Source organism: Miniopterus schreibersii (assembly GCF_964146895.1).
Source record: "Miniopterus schreibersii genome assembly, chromosome: 1".
In the NCBI taxonomy this organism is placed as follows: domain Eukaryota; kingdom Metazoa; phylum Chordata; class Mammalia; order Chiroptera; family Miniopteridae; genus Miniopterus; species Miniopterus schreibersii.
In genome coordinates, this window is record NC_138101.1 from 142,646,741 (window position 1) to 142,670,090 (window position 23,350).

General features: G+C 37.0%; 1 protein-coding gene across 2 annotated transcripts in view; it reads left to right on the forward strand.

Annotated features, from left to right (window-relative positions):
- The window catches only part of BUB1B (BUB1 mitotic checkpoint serine/threonine kinase B), a 59,985-nt gene extending 37,838 nt beyond the window's left edge, over nucleotides 1–22,147 (forward strand). The window contains exons 12-23 of one of the 2 annotated variants that reach the window (XM_081141439.1): nucleotides 920–969; nucleotides 2,129–2,189; nucleotides 2,305–2,410; nucleotides 4,151–4,425; nucleotides 5,328–5,461; nucleotides 5,761–5,901; nucleotides 6,236–6,336; nucleotides 8,851–9,000; nucleotides 10,339–10,481; nucleotides 13,527–13,698; nucleotides 14,693–14,799; nucleotides 16,141–22,146. In XM_081141439.1, the coding sequence (XP_080997565.1) occupies nucleotides 920–969; nucleotides 2,129–2,189; nucleotides 2,305–2,410; nucleotides 4,151–4,425; nucleotides 5,328–5,461; nucleotides 5,761–5,901; nucleotides 6,236–6,336; nucleotides 8,851–9,000; nucleotides 10,339–10,481; nucleotides 13,527–13,698; nucleotides 14,693–14,799; nucleotides 16,141–16,360 (1,660 nt within the window). In that variant the 3' untranslated portion in view covers nucleotides 16,361–22,146. Of the gene's footprint in view, nucleotides 1–919; nucleotides 970–2,128; nucleotides 2,190–2,304; nucleotides 2,411–4,150; nucleotides 4,426–5,327; nucleotides 5,462–5,760; nucleotides 5,902–6,235; nucleotides 6,337–8,850; nucleotides 9,001–10,338; nucleotides 10,482–13,526; nucleotides 13,699–14,692; nucleotides 14,800–16,140 lie in introns of both variants that reach the window. The other variant, XM_081141440.1, reaches the window with a different exon arrangement.
- The last annotated feature ends 1,203 nt before the right edge of the window (nucleotides 22,148–23,350 follow it).

Below are 23,350 nucleotides of genomic sequence, written 5' to 3' on the forward strand. Positions count from 1 at the left end.
AATCAATGACTCTTTCATCATTGATGTTTCTATTTCTCTCTCCCTCTCCCGTTCTCTGAAATCAATAAAAACATATTTAGCCCGGCCGGGCATGGCTCAGCAGTTGAGCATCAACCTAGGATCCAGGCAATCGGGGTTTGATTCCTGGTCAGAGCACATGCCCTGTTGCAGGCTTGATCAATGACTCTCTCATCATTGATGTTTCTATTTCTCTCTCTCCCTCTCCTTTCCTCTCTCTGAAATCAATACAGATATATTTTTTAAAAAAACACACAACATTTAATTTTTAAAAAATGCATGTTTCTTTTCAAAGCAATCAAATATAATTTTTTAAAAGACAAAACCATCCATTTCTGCCACTAAGATGACTATTGTTAACATTGATATAGTCCTCCTTATGTGTTCATTCTAGTTTTGTTTTGTTTTATTAAAATGAGAGTTTAGCCCTGCCCATATGGCTAAGTTGCATGAGTGTCATCCCATGGACCAAAAGGTTGCTGGTTTGATTCCCAGTCAGGGCATGTGCCCAGTTTTCAGGCTCTATCCCCAGTAGGGGTTGTGCAGGAAGCAGCCAATCCATGTTTTTCTCTCATATCAATGTTTCTCACCCTCTCCCTCTCCTTCCCTTTCTCTCTAAAATCAATAAAAACATATTTTTAAAAAATGCATGAAAGTTTACCATTTTGTAATCTGCTTATACTGTTAACGTAACTTAACATCTATTATGAAACATACTTCTACAACAGTTATAATGACTGAAGGCTCCATCTTTTCAGAGAATTTGGATTTATAATACTAGAATATTTTCTTTATCTTAGAGTGAAGAAGATTATATTTAATAAAAAAGCCTCCTAGACGTTTAAGAATTAATTCTTTCTGTGAGTACTAAGCACATGTCTTAAAATAAGTTTCTTTATAGGGACATTTCACTTGCAGAAAACATTTGGCAAGAACAACCTCATTCTAAAGGTAAGTTGCATTTGACAATGTCATGAAGAACTTGCTGATAACCCATGCATTATGTAACAAGTGGTAAATATTTTTCTTAATTACAGTAAAAGGAGTTGAAAGAAGGCAGAGAGAGATTAAGGTTATTATTGTATCTTTGAATCATGGAATGTATTTATAAGCATATGATTTGAAATAAGATAGACATTCGAAAGAGTATTGTCATAAGATTCCTCAGTATTTTGACATATTTGGTTTAAATGCACATTTAAATTTATACTAACCACCAAATAATCTTCCGCTTTAGCTACTGTACACTAAATCCCTCATGGGGATTTAGTATCCAGCAGCCAAGACTGGAAAGTGGTTTTTGGAACAAAGAAAAAAAGCTTAAAACTAAGGCTATTTTATACTCAAATTTGTTATCTTTTCCACTTAGAAACATGTTAAGTGGTAAAAATAAGAATTTCCACCATAAGCAGTTTTTTTTAAAAAAACAACAACATTAAATCAAACTTGATTAAACCTCTAATTCTAATAAACTTCCCACCAAATTATAGGAAATAAAAGCATAGAGGAACAGGTTAAACAACACAGAAAGATGTAATTGGGGGGGAAATTTTCAGCGTTTTGGGACAAGCAACCCAGATTCTTCAACAAAAAATTATTTTCAAAAAAGTCTATGGAATAAAAGTGATTTAAGAGACATTTTAACCAGTCACAGTACATGAATCTTACTCTGCATTCCCAATTCAAACTTTTTTTAAAAATTGGTAAAATGTGAAACTTTTGATTGGATATTTGATTTTCAGAAATTGTTAATTCTATAGTTATGATTATGTTTTGAGATTATACTTTTTAAAAATAGCCTCTCTTATACAAATACATACTGAAATATGTATAGATGAAATGATATGTCTTGGATTTGTGTCAAAATAATCTGGAGTTGGGTTGAGTTTGGGGAGTAGTGGTAATGGTGGGCAATAAAGATAAGCAAGATCATCCATGTTTAGATTATTATTAAAGGATCTTTACTTTTATATGTTCAAAATTATTCATTATAAAAAAACAAACAGTTGCCTTTCTGCTTCCAAGCAATTGAAAATATTTATTGTTCTAGTAGTCTTGAAGAATAGAGCATTTACTCTAAAGAGTATAAATCTAGTCTCTTTTTCTATAGGTCCCAGTATACCTTTCTCCATTTTTGATGAGTCTCTTCTTTCAGAAAAAAAGAATATCAGGTGTGAGACTTTTTGTTTTGTTTTGACACAAAGTTTTCTGTTTTTATAAATGAGAGGTTACTGTTATCTCTGTCAACAGAAAAAAAATTGCTAAGTGGAATGTGTCTTTCTCCAGTCCTCCCACAGATCCCTCACAGGTTTCGGTCCAACGAAGACCCCTTGCAGTTCTCAAAACTTCAGACAGCATCACCTCAAATGAAGATGTGTCTCCAGATATTTGTGTAAGAAGTATTCCTAAATTAATATAAATGGACTAGTGGATTGTTTCATTCAATTCTCAAAAAAGTTTGAGGTTCAGGTGAAAATTCCTGACTTGAAATAAGCACATGAGCCCTGGTCAGTGTGGCTCAGTTGGTTTGGCATCATCCTATGCACCAAAAGTTTGCCAGTTCAATTCCTGGTCATGGCACATGCCCGGGTTTCGAGCTTGATTCCTGGCAGGGGGTGTGCAGGAGGCAGCCAATTGATGTCTCTCTCTCAAAAAATCAATAAAAACATTTAAAAAATAATATATACAGTTAATCTTTGAACAACATGGATTTGAACTGTGCTGATCCACTTATATGTGGAATTTTTTTCAATATATAGTTGGTCCTCCATATGCCCATGTTTTGCATCCAGAGATTAACCAACCAAATGGTATTTTTCATCCATGGTTGGGAATCTGTGGATGGAGAGGGCCAAGTGTATATATTGTTCCATGCCATTTTACATAAGGGACTTGAGCGTCCGGCGGGGGGAGCCTGAAACCAATCCCACACTACACCAAAGGATGACTTGTAAGTTAGGTTTTTGGGGAGTCAAAAGTTATCCAAGGATTTTCGACTGTGCAGGGAGTGGGGGTCAGCTCCCTTAATCCCGATATTGTTCAAGGGTCAACTGTACTAGCATATATTTCACTTGCTTTAAAATACCTTTTTTTTTTTGCCCTGACATGGTAGCTCAGTTGGTTAGAACACTGTCCCAATACGCCAGCCTTACGGATCCCCGGTCAGGGCACATACAAGAAACCACCAATGAATGCATAAATAAGTGGAACAACAAATCAATGTATCTCCCCCCCGCCCCGCGCACACACACACACACACAAATCGTGTATCCCACCAGATATGTATATATGACAACAGCAGTTGTTTCTGAGGAGTGGTAATTGAAGTGGTGATGGAGGGGTGAGTCAACTGTAGGAGGGAAAGTTTTTCACTATATATCCTTTTAAATCCTTTTGAACTAGTTGACTTTTTATTTTTTAATATGTTTTTATTGATTTTAGAGAGAGAGAAAGGGAGAGAGAGAGAAACATCAATCAGTTGGCTCCCATATGCATTTCAATCGGTGACCAAACCCGCAACCTGGGAATGTGCCCTGACCAGGAATCGAACCAGTGACCTTTTGGTGCACCAGATGATGCTTAACCAACTGAACCACACCAGCCAGTTGACTTTTTAAAATCATATATATGTATTACTATTAAAGATAAAGGCATATTTTAAATGTTTTTCTTTTTATACTTTGTGTTTTTTCCATATTTTCTACCATGATTGTGAATTACCTTTTACAAAGATTAACTATTTGGCATAGAAGAAGATGACTTAAAAACTAGGAGGATAGCAGATTATCTGAATATTCTCTAGGCCAAAATAAGAAGAAAAATGGTGTTAGTCCTCTAGTTCTTAGGTGAAATTGGTTGGGAAAAAACTATTGTCCAGTGTTTTTCCTTTGTGTGGAGATTCCTTACTGTATTTTGGATGAAATGTAGTTTGCTGTTTTCATGATACAAAACTTTTTTCTTCAAGTGTTATGTGCTTTTTTAAATTGTTTTTCCTTAGAGATTCTGATGTGCTACTTCCATACCCTGTGTTGAAAATCACTTAGCTAATTTATGTCTCTCTAAATAAAAAAGTTAGGGCATCCATATGCTTATTGAACTATTTCAGCTAAACTTTACTTGGTTTTTATTTCAGGATGAATTTATAGGAATTGAGCCTTTGAGTGAGGATGCTATTATCACAGGTTTCAGGAACGTAACCATTTGTCCTAACCCAGAAGACACTTGTGACTTTGCTAGAGCTGCTCGTTTTGTATCCACTCCTTTTCATGAGATAATATCCTTGAAGGATCTCCCTTCTGATCCTGAGAGACTATTGCAGGAAGAGGATCTAGATGTGAAGACCTCTGAGGACCAACAGACTGCATGTGGCACTATCTACAATCCACCTCTCAGCATCAAGAAGCTGAGGTGACTGATTATAGGTTGCACAAACCAGACTGTTCAAGTGCTCTCTTATTGTGTGTGCTTATCAGTTATAGCAGTTAATTTTTAAGCTCTTACTACCTGCCAGGTATTGTGCTAAGTGCTCTATATGACAGTAGGGTTCCCCTAGATAAAGTGTCAATGGAATTTAGTAATTGATTTAAATATGAGGGTTAGAAAAGTACCCAGGAGGATCATGGTGTATACCTGATTGGGAAAGAGGAGGCATTTATTTTCCTTTTAATATTAAGTTTAAAATAATGGTAGAATAACTTGATACTAATTTTGGTTAGACAACTAGAGATAAGTATCTTTTGATAGAGAGATGGAAATGAACAAATAGGTATGAGGGAATGGCATAGAGAGACAGTGACTAAGCTTTATGATCTACCCATATTTAAAAATCGGCTAATTTCAACAAACTTATTCCAGCTTGAGGAATATTCTTGTTTGTCAATTTGTGCTTTTAAACTGCATCTTCAGACTTTTTCTCCAACAAACTTTTTAATCACATCTGTTAGCATGTATTCACCTTGAATGATGTTGATGTCCCTTTTTCTTTCTTGACCCTTTCTTATTGCAGAGTAAAAAGTCCAGAGAAGGAATAAATAGGAAGAAAGTTAGTGTCTTAGTCAGTTTTCTCAGTAGTTTAGAATAGATGTAGAATAGGCATTTACAATAGATTAGGTAAATAAAGCATAAGTTTAGAAATTTAATGCTAGGTATTGCTTGTCAACCAGGGTAGATAAAGTTACCTAGATTCTGATTATGAATATTTCTGTTTCAGGAAAATAATAGCCTTTGAAAATGAGACTATTAAATATCAAATGATAACATAAGTTTACATATTTTTCCTATAAGGATTGACTGATTTGTAATTCTTTTAGCCCAATTATTGAAGACAGCGGCGAAGCCACACACTCCTCTGGCTTCTCTGGATCTTCTGCCTCAGTTATAAGCACCTCCTCCATCAAATGTCTTCATATTCCTGAGAAACTGGAGCTTACTAATGAGGCTACAGGTAAGTACACATATACCACTGACTTGGTAAGCAAGCATCTACACCCATATCTAGTGAACACTTATTTATCTCAGCAAACTGAGCTGTGTTTTTCTTTTCTACAAAAGTTTCCATAAATTGTGAAATTTCTAGAATGTATTAGTACTAATGGAACATAATATCAAAAAGACCTAAGATAGATGAGTGTTGTTAGGTTAGCAGTATTGATCATGCAATCTTGTTTTTCCCCCTCTTCTGTTATAATACTCATTTTAGGTTTTTTGGGTAATTTTTTTTTTCAACTTCCCTTCTTCCCCCAGAAAGCCCCATTCAGTCACCCTGGTGTTCACAGTATCGCAGACAACTGCTGAAATCCCAACCAGAGCTGAGTGCTTCTGCAGAGTTTTTTGTAGAAGATAGACCAATGCCTAAGTTGGAAATAGAGAAGGAAATTGAATTAGGTAAGTACCATTGAATGCATGTCCTTTTGTGTATGACAGTGTACAAATAAGTGATTATTTTTGTACTTGAGCTTGATGTTTTTGCACAATAAATATTTCTAGATTATAAGAAACAGAATCATAGAAGTTGACACATTGATGAGTTCTTGTCCCAGTGACAATAGGAATTCTGTGTTCCCTTCTTTCAGTGTGTAACAAGTGATTTTGAAAAGTATTCTAGCTGCTACTGACTGGCTAATTATAAGGTGCTGTTAGCCTTTAAGCCAGGAAGTAAAAGCTAGGGGCCCTATACATATTCCAGTGGTTTTTAAATGGAATCAAACCTTCTCAACAGGTAATGAGGATTATTGCATTAAACAAGAATACCTAATATGTGAAGATTACAAATTATTCTGGGTGACATCAAGAAACTCTGCAGAATTGACCATAATAAAGGTGGGACTAATTCTTGTCATTACTGTTACCTTATAAGTAATGTGTGTTGAAGCAGTAACTGTGGCCTCAGGGTACCATCAAATCTTTTGAATAGTCCATAAGCTTCTTATAGGAAAGTAACTGATGCTTCAAGAAATCACTCACCATTATACGCCAGGATCAGATATCAAAAATAAGAAGCTATTGTGTTAGTCTCTTAATCAAACATACTAAATATTCTATAATTTTATCTTTTTGAGGAAATCTGAAATTTTCTGTCCTGCTCCAGTATTGACAAGTTACATTCTAGTCTTCGCACACACACAGTATTATTTTGAAATTTTCATTCACCACCATCCTAGGGATTCACATTACCACTTATATTGGATGCCCAGTTATATTGGATTCCATTTATTTCTTCTTTCTGGGTTTAAGCCCTCATGTTTTAGCAGCTTCCTGAGAAGGGATGCATGGGATGGAAGTTTTTTGAAACCTTGCATTCAGAAAATTCCTTATTCCGCATCTTTACTTGATTAGTAGTTTGAATATTAGAATTCCAGGTTTAAAACACTTTTTCCTTAGAATTTTGAAGATGAGCTCTGCTATCTTTTGACTTCTAACTTTGCTTTTAAAGTCTGGCCATTCTGGTTTTTTTTTAATAGGTTTTTTGTTTGTTTGTGTGTGTTTTTGTCTTTTTATTTTTTTATTTATTTATTTATTTTTTTAATATATCTTTTTATTGATTTCAGAGAGGGGAAAGGAGAGGGAGAGAGAGAGAGAAACATCAATGATGAGAGAGTCATTGATTGGCTGCAGCCCGCAACCCGGGCATGTGCCCTGACCGGGAATCGAACCCCGATCGCCTGGATCCTAGGTCGATGTTCAATCGCTGAGCCACGCCCGGCTGGGCTGTTTGTTTGTTTGTTTTTATTTCAGAGAGGGAGAGAGAGAGAGAAATATCAATGATAGAGAGAATCATTGATCGGCTGCCTCCTGCACGCCCCCTCCTGGGAATCGAGGCCAAAACCTGGGCCTGTGCCCTTTACCAGGAATCGAACCGAGATTTCCTGGTTCATAGGTTTGTGCTCAACCACTGAGCAACACCGGCCAGACAGTCTTGCCATTCTTTGTTTGAGATTATTTTTCCCTCTCTCTCTGGATCCTTCTAGGATTTTATTTTTGTCCCCAGCCTTCTTAAAATTTCACAATTATATGCTTTGGTAAAATTCTTTGTTACCCATATGCTGGGCACTTAGTGGCCATTTCAATTTGGAAACTCCTTCAGTTCTGAGAAATACTCTTCAAGGAATAAATTTTTCTTCCCCTCAGTCTTCTCTCTCCTCTCATTTCAGAATTCCTTTTATTAGGATATGGGGTCTCCTGGTCAGATCTTTTAAAATTTTATTTTTTTCTTCCTGTTTTCTATCTCTGTCTTTTTTCTTTACTTTCTGAAATGTTTTATCAACTTTATTTTCAGTCTTTTTATTGGGTTTTTCATTTCTTTTGTCATGTATTTCATTTGCAAGAGCTCTTTTATTCTCAGAATTTTCTTCTTTGTAGCATTATCTTAATTTCAAAGGTGGAATATTCCTTATCTCTCAGAGTATATTAATGATTCTTTAATTTTTTTTTTCTCCCTGAATCATCTGTTTCCTTTTGTCTGTTTTGATCTCTGTCTTTCAATTAGAGGCTTTATTCGAATCTTTGGTTCACTGTTCATATTGAAGTATAGGACTCTAAAAGCTAACTGAGAGCTCTGTATGTGTGGAAGGGACCTTGACAGCTGTGGGGCTTGCTTTAGCATGATCTTGCTTGACCACTTTATTAGAAAACCCCCAGTCTTTAGATCTTTTCTCTTGAACTGATCAGATCCCTTAGAGAAAACTTCTCTAATTTCCTGGCTGGAGTATATAATACTGGCTGCTAGCTTCCTGAAAGCTGAGTGGGGAAATTAGTCTGGAGAGTGGAGGGGAAGGAAGGTGCATCTTAACATTTGATATACAAATGTTTTTCTTTTTTCCATATGGTATTCCCACCCTCAATAGTGCCCAGTGTCCTCTAGTCCAGACCCCTTCTGTTTTATACTCTCTGGGAATAAACTCCTGGTCTGGAATGGGGGATAAGCAAGTTGCAAGGCTGGGTTACAAGAGGAGGAGGGAGAATCTGGGGTCTAACTTCCCTTGAACAGAGTTCAACCACTCCTGTTTTAGTTCTACCTTCACCCTTGCTCTGTAGCTAATTGGTGCCACCAATTTTATACTATACGAAGATGGTCTCATAGCATTAATTTGATTGCTTTCAGCATTTTCCATGGCTAGAATCAGCTTTCCTTGGGTCTGGGAAGCAGAATGTTATCTCTTGTTCTCTTTTTAGCTTCCAGAATTTGTTGCTCTTTTATTATAGATTTATGCCTTTTAAAACATCCCTTTATTATTTCTGTTGGGGTATTGGCAGGGCTGGAGGGAATGTTTTTAATCTGCCAACAATAACCATAGATTTTAATTGCTGCTACTTTTAAAATATAATTTCATACAGGTATCTTCTCAAACTGTCCTATGGGACTTTTATATCAACCTCAAGTTAAAGGAACGTTTAAATGAAGAGTGTGATTACTTGTGCAGCTATTATCAGTACCAAGATGGCTATATTGTTTGGCACCAGTGTACCAACTGCTTCACCCTTCAGGTTTGCAATAATATAAAAACATAATTTAAGTCCTCAAACAGAGAGATTTGTGCTCCATTTAGCAAAAGAATTTATTACAAAATTATTGTTAATCTTCTAGAAGTAGACCAACTCATTATAAATGAAAAGCATTGGTCATTTTCTTTTCCCAAGTTATTTTGACCAAGAACCTCTTTTAACTTGTCAGTGGTCAGACATATACAAAAGCAGACAATTTGCAATGACCCTGTCATCTATGATCATCATCAGCTCATGGTTCCTCCTCTTTTAAATTCCTGGTCAGATAATTCCAAATTCCCTGCCATGTCTGATTTTGACGCTTGGTCTGTCTCTCCAAATTTTGTTTTTGCCTTCTAGTATTTCATGTAATTTTTTTTACAACTGGATATGATGTACTGGGTAAAAGGAACTGCTATGAATAGACCTTTAGTAATGTGGTGATAAGGTGTGAGGGGGAGGGAGGGGAAGCACTGTGCAGTCCTGTGATTTATATCCTTTTTTAGTGAGCCTATGCCTCTGTGTTTCTCTCCTCCCCCTCCCCCACCTCCTAGTGTGGATGAGGCTAGCTGGAGTGGGCTAGAGTTAGGAATTTCCCTTCCCCGGGTATGGTAGGCTCTGGTTAACTAGTTTCCCGAGGGCAGGCCTCGTTAAACACAGAGCGCTCTGGACTGTTTCAAATGGTTTCTCCTCATGCCAGAAGCAGGAGAGGAGTTTTTTTCCAGTATTTACTGTGAGCACCTGTCTAGCTCCTATAGGCAAAAGCTCACAAAAGTGTCAATCTATGCTTACAGATCCTAGAAGAGTTACTGAGCTTTTTACTTGTTAAGGTCAGAATGGTGACTTCCAAGCTCCTTACATGAGGAATGGGAACCAGGGGTCAAGAGGTCTATTTTGCCATTCTTGTTTTATCTATACTAACCCCACACACGCTGGGTTATTTTTATAATCCAAACACAATGTAACTTTTATAACCCAAACACAATGCAATTTTTTTTCTTTGGAATGTCCTTAAGAAGGTTTTGCTGCATATTTTGATTGTAATATGAATTCTCTAAAATGGTTAGAATAAGAGTATTTTAAAACTACCATTTATAGAGCACTTTTTATGGGCCAGGTTCATACTTGATGCTCTTAGTCCGTTACTTCAGTAAATCCTCACAAACATTCTCACAGGAGAGCAGTGTTGTTAAAACTGGGACAAAGGCCCAACCTTCCAGAGAGCCCCCATTCTAGTAGAGAACAAGGAAGAGTACAGAGCAGCAGCAAGCAGGGCATTGCGTGTAAGTACAGTCACCCTAACTTAAGAAATAGTGAATTTTTTTGTCCTTCCATCTCCAGGATCTTTTTCAACACAGCGAATTTATTACCCATGAAATAACAGTGTTGATTGTTTATAACCTTTTGACAATAGTGGAGAAACTACACAAAGCAGAAATAGTCCATGGTGACTTGAGTCCAGGGAGTCTGCTTTTTAGAAACAGGTTGGTTCTTTCATTCTTTTATGCTTCTGTTAGCTTTCTCTAAAACATGGATAGTTGCCTTTTCTTTTGCCTTTCGATAAATGCCATATTGACAAACAGTATGTTAAGAGAATATTTGCTACCTAAAAGTCAATAATCATTGGGAATAGTTTAAAAGAATTCAAAGAAAAAAGCATTTTGGAAATATATTAATTCAGAAAAAAGAATTAACCATTCTGGGTATTATGATGATTCCTGTGAAGAAGAAATATGAAATATGAATATTTGGGGGAATGTAAAGCATATTTGTCTAAGTCTTTCTTTGAGTGGGACCAGTACAGATCTAGTGAGTATGCTAGCAATACTGAGGCACTGCTTAATTTCAAAGACCAAAGCTTAAGTCAGGCCAAATTAAGGTAATTGCCGAGAGGAATAGGTAAAAATCAGATACAAATACAAACTATGCCAAGAAAAGGGGCTTAGTGTTCAAATTAAACCCAGCTTAGCTATCAGATTCAAGGGGTAAGCTGAAAGCAGGAAATAAGAAATAAAGCCCAAATACTAAGAACTGAGAAAATATAGGACACATTAAGGCATGTACAATAGAATACTACTCGGCTGTAAAAAAGAAGGAAATCTTTACCCTTTGGGACAGCATGGATAGACCTGGAGATTATTATGCTAAGTGAAATAAACCAGTCAGAGAAAGACAAGTACCGTATGATCTCATTTATATGTGGAATAATGAACAAAATAAACAAATAAAATAGAAACAGACTCATAGATACAGGGAATAGACTGACAGCTGTCAGAGGGGCTGGGTGAAAAAGGTGAAGGGATTAAGCAAAAAAATATATATATACACACACACACACAACACATAGACACAAACGAAAGTGTGGTGATAGCCAGAGGGAAAGGGAGGGGGGGCGGAGGTAGGTGGGAGTGGGCAAAGGGGAAATGTGGACAGAAAGAGCCTTTGCTTGGGGCAGTTGGAGCACGATGCAATGTGCAGATGATGTTTTATTGAGTTGTACACTTGAAACTTGAATGTTTTTGCAAACCAGTGTCACTCCAATAAATTTAATGAAAAATTAAAATTAAAAAAAACACATTAAGGCATGAACAAGGAAGGCATAGTTCACAGTTTTTGTTTTATGAAAAGGACTAGAGAACCAGCACCCCCTTGTAATGATTACTGGTCTCATGGTATTTGAGTAAAGCAGTCTGGTTTAAAGATGCTTTGTCTGCCCAAGCCCTGTGTCTACTCCAACCTTGGGGAAGCAGTTAACTTTCTCTGAGGTCACTGATGTACACTAAAATCTGCAGTCATTCTTTACATTTCTCTTGATTACTTAATCTGTAAGAGATGACTCAATTCAACTCTAAATTATAGTTGGCATGGAATCTAAAGGAACCCTCAATGTATTTCTGCAATTGTAACCAAAAGAACTGGAGCATCCCACCTTCTTTCCTGAGGTAGCAGAATCTTAAAGTCTTCCCTAGGCATAATATAGCAGCATTTCTCATCCAGGGTACCAAAGGTATTTTGGATGAGATAATTCTTCGTGCAGGTCTGTTGCAAGCATTTCAGGATGTTTTATATCTCTGTTCCCCCATAATTGCCGCTACCCCACCCAATTAAATACAAGTTATATTCCACCAGCCATTGTGACCACCAGAAACACCCCCCATGTGTTTCCAAGTGTGAGAACCCGAGGTATAGTTTTTATTTTTACCGTATTTCACAACACTGAGAGTTTAGAAGATAGTGCTAGAGTTCTCAAGTCTATGGAAATTTTAAGCAAAGGGATATTCTAAGCCTTTTAAGGATTGGGCATTTGTGTACTATGTATTTAGATATCCCTTCTTTTTGTCACGACTTAGTCAGATTTGGTAGGAAATTTCATATACATTCAAAAGGACTTAAAAGACCCTTTTGAAATCATTTAATGCAGTTCTTAAATATATTTTTTGTAAGGAAAATGAGACCCAAAAAAGTAAAATGCCTTGCCCATGGTAACAGTGAGTGGCCAATTAGAAAGTGAGGAGACCTTCCTGCTTCTTTTTATTAACCTAAGAAATACTTTTCCTACCTCTCCCAAGTTTTAAAAATATCTGGAAATTATGGTTTTGTGATGGCCAAAACAGTTGCATCATGTGCCAAGGAAAAATGGGAGCAAATAAAAATTTTAAAGTAAAATAGGTCGTTCTGTGCTCTAGAAGTATGTGCAGGGTTTAGTCAAAGCCTGTATTTAGGAATGGAGGACCTGCCACCAATGTCAATCAGGAATTTAAGGGAACTAACTGAGAAAAGCAGAGACAAAGAAACACAAAAATAATCCATTCTTTTCTCTTACATTAACAGTTTCTACATCTCTTTGAATAGTAGCTTTATTGCATGGAATAGATAAACCCAAGGAAAATAAAATTAATTAATAGTGAATCATTTTTTTTGTTTTAGGAACTAAGGGTTGAAATAAGAGTAAGGTAGAATCTGGTATTAGTTTAATAGAAAACAGGATAGGTTACCATATAGATAGTACTTTATCTTATATTTTCAATTAAAATCTGAGAGAGAGGAATCTGAATGAAAATGGAAACTTGGAAAGCCTAATATATAGTAGTAAACAAGAAAGGCTATGACACCTATAAAAGCTTAATTTCCTCCATCATCCTCATCAATGTATAAATCATTGCTTTTATATGTGTGAATATCTACAGTGTGAGGCAGAGGACTGCACTCTACTTCCAGTACTTTATGTAATATGGAAACTTGATAAATGTTATGTGGTGACCGTGCACTGTGGTTTAGATATACAGGAACACTTTGTGTCACTAAACTATAATCTTGACATCCCCCTCTCGCCCACTTGGGTGGAGGGACTTTGCGGCCGCTCCTACAGGTGCATTTTTAAAACTAACCACTGGAGGGAGCTGTTGGCATAGCTAAGACACACCTGCAGTACCTCTTTTTTTCTTTTTCTTTTTTTTTTTTTAAACCAGCTATGCAGCTCCTTTCATGGTCTATTTTTTATTATCTCTTTCTCTTAAATCTGGGCTTAGAATCTACGATCCCTATGATTGTGATAAGAACAATCAAGCTTTGAACATAGTGGACTTTTCCTACAGTGTCGACCTTAGAGCACAGCTAGATGTTTTTACCCTCAGCGGCTTTCGGACTGTACAGATCCTGGAAGGACAAAAGATCCTGGCTAACTGTTCTTCTCCCTACCAGGTAAGTGTAAAACAAGCCTGAGCAAATATGGAGAGGGCTTCTTAATCTCTTTCTTTCCTAAGATAAGCTATGAAAGCTAGTGTTTACTATTCTGTCCTGGAATAGATGACCTAGTTTTCAGATATCATCAAGTCAAGCAAAATGTACCTTTTTTTTTTTTTTTTTTTTTGTCACAATACTAAAGAATATACACATACATGTGCAAACCCATGACTAACTCAGTAACCTATGTGTCAGGGCTGTTTCTACCACTTATCTATGTAGTCTTTTTTTATAAGTCATTTTCTGTGATCTTTATAAAATAAGGATAACAATCTGCTCTGTGTACATCAGAATTGTTGTGAGGATTAAGTCAAATGATGCATATAAAAGCCACATTAGGAAAAATGTAAAGTGTTTCATACATTATATGCACAATCCTTTCTGATTCAGCTCTGGACATATAGCATTTGCTGACTGAATATGTAGCATGAACCTGAATTAGTCATATGGACCACATTTAGATCACAGCTGGAGTCCATGCAAATTCAGTAGATCTACAAATTTGAATTTGACAGTCCAGATATTTTTGTTACCTTTTGTTCTTAAGGATAGTTCGTTCCTAGAGTTGGCTCCATCGATCACTTCTTTGGGGAAGCTTCTCCCTATACTGTAAGGGTAAGGAACAGTCTACTAAAATATATGTCATAAAATAAACTTAATCACTATATTATCTTTCAACTTCCTATATAAATAAATTGCATGAGCCCTGGCTGGTGTGGCTCAGTTGGTTGGAGTATCAACCCGTCACACCAAAAGGTGGGGGTTCAATATCCGGTCAGGGCACATACCCAGGTTGCAGGTTTGATCCCCGGTCAGGGTGCACGTGAGAGGCAACCGATTGATGTTTCTCTCTCTCTCTCGCAAAATAAATTTAAAAATAAAAATAAATAAATAAATTGCCATGATAGTAGCAGAGAATTATTTTAGCTGATGGTGCTTTTTGTGATTTCAGGTAGATCTGTTTGGTATAGCAGATTTAGCACATTTACTATTGTTCAAGGAACACCTACAGGTCTTCTGGGATGGGTACCTCTGGAAACTTAGCCAAAATATTTCTGAGTAAGTATTGGTGATTTCAGGGTCTTTGCCTAATCAAATAATTTTCTCTTTCTCTTGGGTGCTCTCTCTGCTTTGACAGCCATGATTCCGTTTATTTCAACCAGTTTTTGTTAAGAGTATCATGGAGCACCTAGTGCAGGGCAGAGGAATTGGTAATTAAAAATTAGAAACTACTCAGACTTCAGGACATCATTCTGGACCTAGATGTATCATACAGACTGCAACTATAGTATTTAAGCCTCTCAATTTAGAAATGTTAGTTAGAAACATTTCATGAGAATAATTTTCTAACCAGTTGGTGTTAGTGTTATACCCCTTTTTAATAGCTGTTGCTATCAAAAGTTAATAAGCATCTCTTGAAGAGAGTTAAATTTCTAAATTATATACTAATTGTAGGCTGTTATTTATTTAATGAATGGGTGGGACCAGAGCAGAAACTGAATCTCCTTGGTGAAGAAGTAAATGCTTTCTTAATAACAGCTGCTTGGTCTCAGAATTTTAGTACTCCCTCAAGCTTGCTCATTAAACTTATTAAATATCCCATGTTTCACTTTAGTTTATCAGAGCTAATAACTTCCCAGAATAAGTTTACCAATTTATCTCTGATATATTCTTTGGTTTTAAAAGAATCACCGTTGAAGACTTAACACTCCTTCTCTTTCATTCCACCCTCCCAACAATTGAATTGCATTTTTTTCTTTCTTTAATTTAGAATTTGGCCAGTCTTATTTGTCTCTAACCTGTACTTGAAATATATTATAAGACACATAGGAAAGATTCGGGTATCACCAGTTGTTTATGATCCTAACACAAACAGGTGGGGTCAGTTGGGGTTTCGTAATAGCTCTGCCTTATACAAAAATGGCAGCTTCTCTGATTTAAAAAAAAGAGTACAAACATCATAGACTTAAGCAGTAGTTACTTCAGTCAAGCTTAGGATTCTCAGAGGATTGTGAAAATAATAAACCACTAGACAGGAGGAGAGGTGCTGCAGTCTTTCTAATGACCTAGACTTTAGGAAAGTTAGAGTAGAGGAGAAAAAATTCATTTTCTATTTGTAGAAGAGAAGTGCTGCATCTTAGTACACAGAGGAAGTTTATAGATTTAGATGAGAGACTTTTTCCTTTATGTGCATTGTATTATGGCTTTTCCCACTATAGTAGGCCTTTTTTTTTTTTTTTTTAAGTTTCACCTTGGCCTTTCAAAGGACTACTTGAATGATCTCTCACCCTAGAGTTCTAGGCATTACCTTAAATCATGGTGGTGCGTAAAATTAAACACAGAAAGAATTTTAACTTTTGCATGCCTAATCTTGACAGAAATGGTTTTATATATTTTTAGGCTAAAAGATGGTGAATTGTGGAATAAATTCTTTGTGCGGATTTTGAATGCCAGTGATGAGTCTACAGTGTCTGTTCTGAGGGAACTTGCAGCAGAAATGAATGGGGTGTTTGACACCACATTCCACAGTCACCTGAACAAAGCTTTATGGAAGGTAGGGAAGTTCATTGGTCCTGGGGCTTTGCTCTTCCAGCAAGATAGGAAGTCAAGTCTCTCATAGATTCCTGCCTAAAACCACTGGTTCTGTTGTAGAACACTGGACCTGCATATGCTATAATCTACTTTAGGACACATTTAGATACACTACCGATACTTTTCTACTTTTTGGTAGTGGCATACTTCTAGGTAACTGGCATTTTTTTGCACAGCAATGTACCTACTCTTGTTCTTGTCTAACTTTAACAAAGAACTGTTTTATTCTAAATGGACTCCATGTGAATGGGTACCTTGTTGTCATTTAATGCATTTGTCACTACTTTTCCCTGTACTTTCCCTTTTGTAATTTGTGTCATGTACCCTTATGATCATTATGTATTTTGTAAATAATAAAATAGTATTTGTTAAATTTGTGCTTCTAACATCTCATCTACTTTTTGCCAACTAAGATAATAAATGGCTTGATTTTGTAGACAGGAGCTATTTTACCATGGAAATTTATATATCCTAGATCTGGAACTGTTATGAGAGGATTGTAACAAGACAGAATAGCCAACCATTCCTTTAGGTGTTCCTGGCCTTTCACTAAGTGGTCTAGATTGAAAAGTGGATAAAATTATTTTCACAAGGCCAAACTGTCTTAAATTTCAAGTGACAAGGTGGTTTATGTTTTCAATATATTTTAATGTTTTAATTTTCATCCCCCAACCCCCTTGGTCTATTTATATAATCTAGTAGTGGTGTTGCTACTGAATCTCTTGATTGTGACAGTGGCTATTAGAAAGGAAAAGAAAAGGTTTTGAATGGAGTTTAACAACCCTTTAGAAATGGAAAAACCATCATTCTGTTAAATACAGAATGACTTGGTGGAGGCTTGAAGGAAGATTATTTGGAAGATTTGAAGAGGCAGAAGGTCAGAATAAAAAAATAACTGAAGTATGTAATAATTTGGAAGAGAATAGGTCTAGATGAAGTATTGGGCCCCCAAACAAAAGCATGAACTATACGTAGCCTTGAGGATAGGGAAGAAAATTGGTATAAAAGGAAACTGAAAATTACCTATTTAATATCTAAATATCAAAATTATCAAATATGACTCCATGCTAGTGCCTGATTTTTTTTTTTAAGCTCTAATTATCACTGTTACTGCTCTAAGATTGCTGAAAGCAGAAAATTCTAAATATATCTCAACTAAAAATATTTAAGCATATATAGTTGAAGCACTGAAACATGACTTGGATCTGAAAGATCTGAAAGATCCAAGTTGGAAATTTTTGCTCTTAACCAAAAGACAACTCTAACATTTTCATGTTTGCTTCTCATACAACTGATGATGTGAAATCACATATCTGTATCTTTTATGTAATTGAGCCCTTCAGCTCTCTGCTCTCCTCATTTTTCAATCTACTGCTTTGACCAAAGTCATTACTCTGAGGCTGGACAATAAATTTAGATTCTTTCTTAACATAAGCTTAGCTACCACCTAGTGAATTCTTCAGCGACCTTGACAACAAGGCTGACAAACCACCGCTCTATGGAGAAAGCTTTATTTCTGAGGAAAGGGAGGAGAATCTGAGGAAGCTACTTATTAGAGAACTTGCAACTGTTTTGCCCCCTCTTCCTCCATTTCCCATCCCCTTCAAGTCCAGTCCTTCTTTGTAGAGGAGAGAAAACATTACCTGACCAGTTAGGACCTATGATGTCTTAGTTTACTCTTTGCCTAAACTTAAAACCACAAAGCAGACACATTTTCATTTCTCTTATATTCTATGCTTCTTTGTCTTGGGAGAAAGAAGCCTCTGATTTTTGGCAGAAGATTCAAATGATTCTTACTTCTTGTCTCACTAAGGCAAGAATAGCATAATGATGGACCTGGAAAGAAGAAAAAAAAAAGCACCTGAAAAGACAGGATTTTCACTTTTGTTTGAAAAGAGACCATGGAATATATAGTGCCTCACCATTCACAAAGTGTGCATCCATTAATCTACCACTATGAAAGCCTGCATCCTCCTGGACGGTTGTATAGGAAACCTTCCACCCAAGCCAAAGTGCTCTAACTGATGCCAAACCTGAGTCTGGAAATAAAAAGGTTTCCTGTAACAGTAGGACTCTAGACTGTTAGTTGAGCTATTTTCTCAAGGGAGATAAGAAAGCCTTTCAGAGGTTTAGCATGAGGCTCTTTGAAATGAATCCCCTTATTGTATTTAGGCTAAAGTTTTTAAGCAAAGAAGTGCTTCTTTTCTGTTGCATCGGAAAATGAGAAATTATCCATCCAGTTGCACCAGTTCTTTCTAATATGTTAAAATTTGCTTCCAATATGACTCCTAAAATTAAGACTTGTGAGGAAGATACATTTTAAAAAAACCTTTTTTTAATGTGACAAACTTCAACTTTAATGAGGTTCATGGTTCCACCAAAGATGCAAGAATAGGATAAAGGTGGAATTTCAAATCAGTATGGGGAAAGATGGATTATTTAACATCTGCTGTTGAACCAATGGATTAGAGTTTGAACTCTATCACCAGTGCCACCACTAGTTCATACAGTACTGTCACACAAATCAGAGAAAGGCCCCTTCCTCTAGTGGACTCAGTACCTCTCAGTGCACCATTGCTTGACTGACTTCAGCTCCCACTCAGCCTGGTGCAGTGAGTGAGTTGCATACCATATGCGGTGGCCTTTGCCTGTTTTACTGCTTATCCACAAAACAATTTTAGATAGATCAAAAATGTTAATATAGAGAATGAAAATAGAAAATACTAGATGACTTTGTAATCTTTTATCTGTGTGATGTAAAACCAAGACATAAACAAGATTGCTGTATTAGTAGAGTAGATAAACAAAATCTAACATGGCCACCTGTCTCCCCTCAAAAGCCCCAAAAATCATAAACTCAAAGCAAGAAAAATTACTTGCAAACACATACTTGCATCATCTTTCTCTTGGATTGTCTCAAGGTCTCATATCTGTCTCTATACTTCCCCCACCCGCCACCAGTCATATATGAACCCTCCAGTGGCTTCCCATCTCACACAGCACAGCATCTAAAGACCTTATCGCAACTGACAAGACCCTACCAGGCCTGACCTCCTTATTTCCTGAACTCTTTCCTGACTCCTCTTTTCCTTCTTCACTCTACTTCAGTCTGCCCACCTCCTACCTGCTCCTCAAAAATGCCAACTAGGTTCTCTATTTACGGCCTGTTTGTTTTGCCATTTCTCCTGCCAGGGTTTTCACATGGATTACTCCCTTCTCTTCAAATATCCATTGAAGATGTCATCTCAATATCCATTTTATCAGCGGCCTTCCCTGGCCGTTCTGTACAAAATAGCATCCTCCCCCACACACTGCTATTACATTCTATCCCTCTTTATCCTGATTTTTTTTTTTTTTTTTGAGCCAATGGTTAAAGGGTCCACGTGCTCAAGAGCCCACGTGCTTAAAGAGCCAATGGTTAAAGGGCCCACGTGCTCAAAAGGCCCTGTGTTTAAAGGGCCCACGTGCTAAAGAGCCAATGGTTAAGGGACCCACGTGCACAAGGGCCCAGTGCTTAAAGAGCCAGTGGTTAAAGGGCCCACGTGCTCAAGGGCCCACGTGCTTCAAGAGCCAGTGGTTAAAGGGCCCACGTGCTCAAGGGCCCACGTGCTTAAAGAGCCAATGGTTAAGGGCCCCACTTGCACAAGGGCCCACGTGCTCAAGAGCCAATGGTTAAAGGGCCCACGTGCTTAAAGGACCCCGTGTTCAGAGGGCTGGGTGTTCAAAGGGCCCCGTGTTTAATAAAACCCCTATTTATTTTTTCTATAATACCTATCACCACCTCACGTATGTGTGTGTGTATATGTGTGAATGTGTGTGTATATATATGTATTGTCCTATTTACTCTTTTCAGAATTAAATGTTATTTTCACAGGTTTATTTATTCCGTCAAAATGTGTACTTTCCAAACTTGTGTTTAATTCAGCCTTACATTCATTTGAATATATATATTATATATTCCTTTTCCTGTATCCCACTACTAGAATTTAAACTCGTAAGGGCAGGGATTTACTTTTGTGTCCTGTAAAAATGCAACATAGACCTGACATTTTTACATGGTAAATAGTTGAAAATTGCATTTGAGGATGAGGAGAAGCAAGTACTCACATATTAGTTGGAATGGAAATTTAGTACATTATTAGGTGATTTGGCAATTTTTATTATATTTAAATATTTATTTCCTTCAGTTGATAAAGTTTCCTAATACTTATCTTAAAGAAACCTTGGCACAGGTGGTCACAGATAAAGGACTCTTTGTAATCGTTGTCCTCCCTGCTTCCAAGGCTCATTGTTCCCAAAAGGATAATCAATAGGACAGGCCCTGGGAAAACAGGAGTCCTGGAACTAATGCAGAGGTGATGTCAGACCATTTTTGTAGACCGAGGGTGCCTTGGCATTGCTACGGAAGGCCAGTCTTCCTTTTTGGCATGGGCCCATAGACATGGCAGAACCTGAGTTAGGCTTTGAAAGATGAGTTCCAGACATTTTCAGCTATGTTAAAAAAAAAAAAAAAAGAGAGGGAAAAAGTGATTGCCTTTGGGGAGAGTGTATAGTGGTAGAGAGAGGAAAGAGTGTAGGTTTTTACATTTCTGCACATGTACATGCATTAGTTCTGTCTATAGGATAATCCATGCTAAGAAATTATGGACCATCGTTTTGTCATCTTTTCCCTTATCTACATTTTAAAAAATAAAAAGCCTAATAAATGTTAGTTGTTTTATTTTATGGGAAATGTGGGATTCTTTATTATCCAAATATAAAAGCAAGACTAATTTGGAATTAAAATGAGAGACTGAAAATAATTTTAAATCATTGAAGATAGTATATCTAAACTTCTCTTTTCAGTATGCTAAAAATTCATATGTGTTCAAATGTTTTGTAATGTTTCTATTCAAAGAATGCTTTCCAAAATTACTATCTTCCTACTATTACAACTTCCTATGTCTGTGAAGGGACTGAATTTTATAAAACTCAACCTTTTTCCAAAACAAATATATTTTTTGGCTTTCATATAAAAACTTGAGTTTCCACAAACTGACATTGTATGATTAAGGAACAAACAGCAATAACCTTAGGCTAAACTTCTATAAACATATTCTTTTTCCATCAGAGCACACTGCTTCCAATAATCCTGCTCTTCTAGAGGCTCCTGTGGCAAACTTTTGGCTGCAAACTTTTGGCTCCTGTGGCAAATTATTGTCCCATAAATTCAGATTTCTCTCCATGAGAAATAGTGGTTGCCCAATCAAACTGCTAGTTTTCAAACCCCATGTGAGCAAAGGAGTGTGTGTCAATTTTAACTTTATATACTCTCAGAAATTAGCATATAGTTCTCAAAAGTAAGTAGTGGATTAAAGTGTTGAGCAAGTGCAGCCATGAGTTTAAAAAACTTATATTAGAGCCTTGGTGAGGGGTGAAGAATCTCCTAGGCTCTAGATGTGCCTGGTATCACAATCCCACTTTCATATCTTGTGTCACTGAAGTGTATGTTTCTTTAACCTTTTGTTGTCGTTGGCTGCTGACCTTATATCGTGCTACACTTCATTGTCCTGTTTACTCTTTTCAAAATTAAATGTTATTTTTACAGGTGTACTTATTCCATCAAAATGTGTACTTTAAATTTCCCATGTGGTTTAATTCAGCCTCACATTCATTTGAAACAGTTATGTGAATCAGCATATGCTGCAGTTTCAGAGTAGTTTAATCTTACTGGCCTGGTCATGTGATACATTTTATTTAATTGCTTCACTCCTGCAATTAGCAAAGTGAGGATGGCATTTCATAAAAACAGATACTCATTAAAATCTGTGAACAAAAGGATGTGTATACATTTACTTGTGTGTGTTTTTATTTTTTTTCATCACCATTTATCCCCCCATACCCTCTTCCCATTTACTTGTTTGATTTTGCATTTTTTTAAACAAAATTGAAAAAGAAATTTGGTAACACTAGAATAAAGTAATAAAAATATTGAAAAGCGTGACACATGAAGCTTCATTGAGATAGTGAAGGATGAGTGTGTGTGTGGTACAGTGAGTCAAGGAGTCCCAGTGAATCCAGCCGATCAGGCGGGCAGAAATATGAGCTAGGCAGAGTAGACAAAAGTTAACTGGCATTGCTAGGAGAGACTTTCCAGATCAACTTCCCAGACATTTTCAGCTTTATCTGTCACTGAACAGATAACGAAGCCATTTGCTTAGAACTCACCCAGTTGGGCACATCCAATGTCCAACCATGTGGACCAGTGGTCGATGTCCCGTAGTGTATAGACCACTAGGGGCAGCCCATAGCTCCTACCTGTACCATTCCCCTGCTACAGTATTAGTTGCCTAGGACAAGTACATGTACATGCCTTACCTCCAACTCAGATGAGCTCTTTGAGACAAGATCTGTGTCTTTTTATACTGTTATAACTTACGTGTAGTGCCCACATTATAGGATGTCAGCTTCACAGGCCTAGGACCTCCTAGGACCATCTCAGTATTGAGGTGGCTCCCTGCCTATGGTACCAGACCAAACACTAGTATGGTGGTTAACAGTGCCCTCTCTAGAAATCATAATGCCTGGGCTTGAATCCTGGCTGTGTGGCATTGAACAAAGTTACTTCTTCTCTGAGCTAATGTCTTCCTCTATAAAAGGATCACCTGCATGCCTACTTTACGGAGTATTGAGAACTAAAGCTTTTGGTACAGATACTTATAGATACTTGTACTGATTTAGTTCTAATGTCATTTAAATGGTCTAAAGTTCTCTGGAAACCTCTCAAGTACATTGGGATCCCAGCTAGTTGATTGGAGCCTCACTGTCTTGGATTAATTTACAGTAGTGACCTTCAGGGAACCAAATATTTGTACAGTCTCAAGATCAGCCAAGTACCAAGCTATCAAAAAGAATCTATCTGGTCCCCAGTCCTTTTAGTCTCGAGGTCATTTCAACCCAAAGGGAAGGAGGATGCAGGTCCCTTTTCTAGCCACCTATAGACACGTCTCCCTCCTCCTTTCTGTCCCTCTCCCGTACC